This window comes from Vitis vinifera, chromosome 19 (genome assembly GCF_030704535.1).
Source record: "Vitis vinifera cultivar Pinot Noir 40024 chromosome 19, ASM3070453v1".
Lineage (NCBI taxonomy): Eukaryota > Viridiplantae > Streptophyta > Magnoliopsida > Vitales > Vitaceae > Vitis > Vitis vinifera.
In genome coordinates this window covers 19,504,127-19,510,990 of record NC_081823.1, presented here as the reverse complement: position 1 = coordinate 19,510,990, position 6,864 = coordinate 19,504,127, and the positions used below count along the sequence as shown (strand labels likewise).

General features: G+C 44.8%; 1 protein-coding gene across 1 annotated transcript; it reads left to right on the top strand.

Annotated features, from left to right (window-relative positions):
- The first annotated feature begins 268 nt into the window (after positions 1–268).
- Positions 269–1,105, top strand: LOC104877743 (uncharacterized). Its single transcript, XM_010646538.1, has one exon. The coding sequence runs from the start codon at positions 269–271 to the stop codon at positions 1,103–1,105; it is 837 nt and encodes a 278-aa protein (XP_010644840.1).
- Positions 1,106–6,864: the final 5,759 nt, after the last annotated feature.

Below are 6,864 nucleotides of genomic sequence, written 5' to 3'. Positions count from 1 at the left end.
TGATTGTCAGCGCACTTTTGAGAGGATTAATGAGTGTCTCCTTTCTCCTCTGGTTTTAGTGCCTCCCACACCGGGGCGTCCTTTGCTTTTGTACTTATCAGTTACAGGCATGGCCTTAGGATGCATGTTAGCTTAGCTTGATGATTTGGGGAAGGAGCGTGCCATCTATTATTTGAGTAAGAAGATGCTTGAGTATGAGTGCAAGTACATTATGATTGAGCGCCTTTGCTTGGCATTGGTTTGGGCCACTAAGAGACTTAGACATTACATGACAGAGTATTCCGTGCTCTTGGTCTCACGATTGGACCCGTTGAGATATCTATTTGACAGGCCTGTTCTGACCGGTAGGCTCATGAGATGGCTGGTATTGTTGATAGAGTTTGATATTCATTATGTCACACAAAAGTCAGTAAAAGGAAGCATTGTTGTAGATCATCTAGCTTCTTTGCCGATATCCGATGACAGATCGGTTAATGATGATTTCCCTGATGAGCAGATCATTTCAATGACTAGTATTATGGGATGGCGGTTGTACTTTGATGGTGCCGCCAATCAGTCGAGGTTTGGCATTGGTATCTTGTTGATATCACCACAGGGTGATCATATCCCCAGATCAGTCCGGTTAGCATTTTCCGATCATCACCGGTTGACGAATAATATTGTGGAGTATGAGGCTTGCATTACAGGTTTGGAGACTACACTTGATCTTGGCATTAGACAGTTGGAGATCCACGGGGATTCCAATTTGGTTATACAGCAAACTCAGGGTATCTGGAGGACTCGGGATGAGAAGCTAAAACCCTACCATGCTTACTTGGACCTGTTGAGTGATGGATTTGATGTGTTAAGGTATATACATCTGCCCAAGGCGGAGAATCAGTTTGCCGAAGCATTAGCCACCTTGGCTTCTATGATTGTGATCCCCACGGGGGTGACTGTTAGGCCATTGCTGATTGAAACTAGGTCTGCACCAGCTTACTATTGTCTGATTGGAGAGATAGAGGATCAGATTGAGTTGCCATGGTTTCACAATATTTATCAGTTTCTGTCATGCGACACTTACCTAGAGTCAACCTCGGCCAAGGATAGGAGAGCATTGAGATAGTTGGCCACCAGATTTGTTATTTGCGGGGATGCACTGTATAGGAGATCACCTGATGGCCTGTTGTTATTATGTCTAGACCGTACATCTGCAGATCGAGTGATGAGAGAGGTTCATGCAGGGGTCTGTGGCCCACACATGGGAGGTCATATGCTAGTACGTAAGATCATGAGGGTTGGCTACTTTTGGTTGACCATGGAGACAGATTGTTGCCAGTTTGTACAGAGATGTCAGGAGTGTCAGATGCATGGAGACTTGATACACGTGCCACCTTCTGAGTTGCATGCACTCACATCCCCTTGGCCATTTTCAGTATAGGGTGTTGATATTATTGGGAAGATCTCGCCCAAGTCCTCCAATGGTCATGAGTACATCTTAGTAGCCATTGACTATTTCACCAAGTGGGTGGAAGCCGCTTCCTATGCTAGATTGACAGCGGCCAGGGTGGCCAAATTCATCAGATCGCACATTATCTGCCGATACGGGGTCCCTCACGAGCTGATTTCTGATAGAGGGGTGCATTTCAGGGGCGAGGTGGACACGTTGATTCAGGAGTATGGCATTCAACATCACAGATCGTCTGCGTACAGGCCGCAAACTAATGGGGCAGTTGAGGCCGCAAATAAGAATATCAAGAGGATTTTGAGAAAGATGGTCGAGACTTCTCAAGATTGGTAAGAAAAGCTCCCTTTCGCATTGTGGGCTTATCGTACATCTTTTCGTACCTCTACTGGAGCTACCCCATATTCTTTGGTGTATGGTATGGAGGCAGTGTTACCTGTTGAGATTGAGATGAGATTTTAAGATTAGCACTAGAGCAACATGTATTCGAGGCCGAGTGGGTCCAGTCTCGTTACGATCAGCTTAGCCTGTTGGATGAGAAGAGATTGAGGGCATCAGATCATGCTCAGGCCTATTAGAGGAAGATGACCTGTGCATTCAGAAAGAGGGTTAGGCCTAGGAAATTCCAAAGAGGTGACCTAGTCTTGAAAGTCCTTAGGGGATTGATCAGCGACCCTAGAGGCAAGTTTAGACCGATTTGGAGCGGGCCTTATGTCATCCGAGATCTGATTCGAGAGGGAGCTGCTTGGTTGACAAACCTAGACGGAAATCAGTTCACAGAGCCAATCAATGTGGATCAGCTGAAGAAGTTTTATGTGTGAGATCATGGTCAGAGGATGGGTGGTCGTCACTTCGAGTAGCCATATTCCCTATTGCACACCCATACATCGATATACCCTATTGCTAGCCCTTTGAGCCTCACGCGGTTTATTATGGCCTTTTCTTTCATTCAGCCTTGCATACCTTTTTTTGACCCGGGTTGGGGGCCCGCCCTATGCGCTTTGTATTTATTGATTAGATCTGTGAGCATTGGGAGCATTGTGTTATTCTTCGTTTGTTCTTTTTTGCATCATTGCTTGTTTCTTTTCTTCTCCGTTTTGCATCTTCACACCGTATTCATTTCGCTTCTGTTTTCCCTTGTGTGATGGTGACGCTCTCTCGTCTCAAGGCTACAAGTCAGGCTTGTCACATCTTTCGTTCTACCCTTAGGTTTTGATCCAGGAGTTTTAGTTTGAGGAGACCATTTGGGTTTGAGATTTGAGGTTCTTTTGGTTGGACTATGCTAGTGGGGTATTCGACCTACTTTGAAAAAAAAAATGAATGAAAAAAAAAAAGAAAGAAAAAAATTGGAAAAGGAAAAAATAAAATAAAAAATGAAAAAAATAAAAAATTGTGCTTGTTTGGTATTCGTTGATATACTTGGGATCATCAGAGGTGGTTTTGGGTTTGAGGGATTTCTTTTTCCTTTAAGAGTCAGGTGAGAGCATTGAACGATCCTTCTCACCCTGGATCTGGGTGACACATTGGGAGTGAGGTTTTGGGTTTCCTTTGCACTAGGTTTCCTGGATCATTATCTACATCACCATTCCCATCATATAGTGACTTGCTTTGATTTGCCGTTTTTAATATGAGTTGTTCTTCATTGTCACACATTGCTACACTTGTTTCCCAGCTTGTTTCTCCATTTCCTATACCTCCATTCATTATTTGTCTGATCCCTCTTCATCTTCAGCTACCCTCACCGATCGTCGTCTCGCTTCATGAACGATGAGTTCTTTGGTGCATGTCACCTATTGTTTGTTGTTTTTTTATTTAGATACATGGTTGAGTCACCTCACTCACATGGTTCTGTGATATTTGACATTACGCACACAGGGGTTTGGCACTATCTATTTGGAGATTTGGGCCTTTGTTTCCCATCGTTTCATTCACATTTTACCCTTGGCCTACATTACGGTCTGAGTCATAAGACCACCCTGAGGCCATGAGGTCTCGTGTTTGCTTCGATGCGGTTCATTCGGATAGGCTTCGTCTATTGATTGAGTATGGGATGTTGACAGGTCTCCATTACTTCGGGGGATATCGAGGGTCACATATTGTCTTTCCATTCAGTTTACTTGCCTCAGGCCCGTGATCAGAGACAGATGATACAGAGAGTTGGGACCATTGAGGGCACCTTTACTCAATGTTTTGACATGTTCATACTGGGGCATGCCCTCCCATCCTTGCATGCTGGCTGTGGTTTTTGTACATGTACGTAGGCATTCTGTTTCACCTAGCGATGTTATGGGCATCAGAGTTTGAGTAAGCCCCGCATTCAGCTCAGTTTCTTCATACAACAGAGTGCTTCTAGGATCTGACTCGAGATCAAATTCACGATATTCATCGACCCAGTAGGGGTGCATACCCCATTCATTTTCTTGTTCGTTAGTTCAAACGAGTGGGTCTTCAATGGTGTATTTCAGAGTTTTCATTGAGATATTTGAGTTTCAGATGTACACACTGGGGCATACCCCCTATCAATTTTTGTGGATATTGAATGTTATGGGTTAGAGTTGAGGGTTTTTTCTTCAAGGATGGATGTTTGTGATATTTTCAGCTCTCTGAATTTAACCATATGTGTGGTTACGGGATTCTGACATGATATTGATATCTTAGACTAGGGCATAACTCCTTCTTGTCACCCTTGGTCACATTTGTGAGTTTGTCTTGCAGGGGCATACCCCTTGCTTTCCATCTGTTAATGGTGATTGTTTTTTTTTTTTTTTCTCTTGTCATTTGTCGTCATTTTCTGGTATTACATCGGGGCATACCCCTTTCTTTTGTCATGATGGAGGTGTTTGATTTCTGGCCTCTTCGAGTCATTTGTTGGCAATCCCGAGAGTCATATTGGGGCATACCCCTTTGTCATCAAGGTTAGTACATCAGCGGTTGCATCTTGAGTCTCCCTATTATGCTCTAAGTTTTGTTTTAAGGCATCTCCCGTCTGTTTAGGCGTCTAGAGCCTTAGTCTTTGCATCCCTACCCCTTTTAGTTCAGTGGTTCCTAGGCATCGCGCCCGAGTTCGATCCCCTTCCCCGGTACTCGCCCGGATTCCACCTTTTTTTTTTCGGTACTCGCCCGGACCCTTCTCCGGTACTCGCCTGGACCCTTCTTTGGTACTTGCCCGAACCCTTCTCCGGTACTCACCTAGACCCTTCTCCGGTACTTGCCCGAACCCTTCTCCGGTACTCGCCCGGACCCTTCTTCGGTACTTGCCCGAACCCTTCTCCGGTACTCGCCCGGACCCTTCTTCGGTAGTTGCCCGAACCCTTCTCCGGTACTCACCCGGACCCTTCTTTAGTACTTGCCCGAACCCTTCTTTGATACTCACCTGGACCCTTCTCCGGTACTTGCCCGGACCCTTCTTCGGTACTTGCTCGAACCCTTCTCCAGTACTTGTCCGGAGCTTTTTCAGTACTTGCTTGAACCCTTCTCCGGTACTTGCCCGGAACCTTCTTCGGTACTCGCTCGAAGATTTTTCGGTACTTGCCCGAACCCTTCTCTGGTACTGGCCCGGACCCTTTTTCGGTACTGGCCCAGAGCTTTTTCGGTACTTGCCCGAACCCTTCTCCGGCACTCACCCGGACCCTTCTCTGGTACTCGCCCGGATTCCACCTTTTTTACGGTACTTACCCAAATCGGATCCCTAATCTTTCTCGACATTGTGATCAGATCTCCTTGTATCTTTCTCCGGCATCGTACCTGTATCCCATAGTCCGTTCGGTCAGCATGACTTATTTCCCTTAGCCTTCTTTATTATTGGGTAGGGACAAAATTGTTGGTCATTTGGGTTTTTCACTAGAGTTCATTTCACTCTTGCATTGCTTGCACATCGCACTCACAATTCACTCGTTCATTCACTCTACTGAAGAGGGGCATATTTGTAGACCCTCAATTTTGTCCCTCGACACTAGCATTTATCCTTTGGGCGTCACCTGCACCCATCGTTCTCATATGGCACCACTAGGGCCCCTTTTGGGCTTAATCGGTGTCCGAGCCTCGTGTGGGCTTGTCTGTGGTCCATTGTGGTGCATATGTGGTTCATTTTGGAGGGTCATCATGGCCATTTTCCTAGTCGTTTGCATCACCCTATAGGAAGAAAGTGGGGTCATCCTGATGTTTTAGCTTAGTTGGAGTTTATAGGGGCATGTTGAGGTTCGAAGCACTTGGGCTTGTTTTGATCATAGCTCCCTCATTCAAACTCGGAATTGCACACCATTTTTTTTCATGGATTCCTTACTCTTCCAGAAACATTCTATCAAATTTTCAAGATTTTTTGCAACCGGTTCGACCAGTTGGAATCTGGTTCAGCCGGTTCATCGAGTCAGCCGGTGTAGAACACTGATTTTTGGTAATTATTTTGATCATATCTCCCTTTTCCGAACTCGGAATTGTGTACTGCTTTTTTTCATGGATTCCTCACTCTTCTAGGAACATTCTATCAAATTTTCAAGATTTTTTGCAACCGGTTCGACTGGTTGGCATCCGGTTCAACCGGTTCAGCTGGTTCATTGAGTCAGTCGGTGTAGAACACTGATTTTTGGTAATTATTTTGATCATATCTCCCTTTTCCGAACTCGGAATTGTGTACCGTTTTTTTTTCATGGATTCCTTACTCTTCCAAAAAAATTCTATCAAATTTTCAAGATTTTTTGCAACCGGTTCGATAGGTTGGCATCCGGTTCAGCCGGTGTAGAACACTGATTTTTGGTAATTATTTTGATCATATCTCCCTTTTCCGAACTCGGAATTGTGTACCGTTTTTTTTCATGGATTCCTCACTCTTCCAGGAACATTCTATCAAATTTTCAATATTTTTTGCAACCAGTTTGACTGGTTGGCATCCGGTTTAGCCGGTTCAGCCGGTTCATCGAGTCAGCCGGTGTAGAACACTGATTTTTGGTAATTATTTTGATCATATCTCCCTTTTTCAAACTCAGAATTGTGTACCACTTTTTTTCATGGATTTCTCACTCTTCCAGGAACATTCTATCAAATTTTCAAGATTTTTTGCAACCGGTTTAGCCGGTTCATCTAGTCAGCCGGTGTAGAACACTGATTTTTGGTAATTATTTTGATCATATCTCCCTTTTTCGAACTCGGAATTGTCTACCGCTTTTTTTCATGGATTCCTCACTCTTCCAGGAACATTATATCAAATTTTCAAGATTTTTTGCAACCGGTTCGATCAGTTGGCATCCAGTTCAGCCGGTTCAGCCGGTTCATCAAGTCTGCTGGTGTAAAACACTGATTTTGGTAATTTTGGGACCCAAATCCTACGTGGCTCAGGCCCATAAGCTCCAGATCGATTTTGGGCAATGTTGTGGGCCCATTTTGGGCCTTGGTTTGGGTTCCTTGCAGCCCACCACGGATCCATA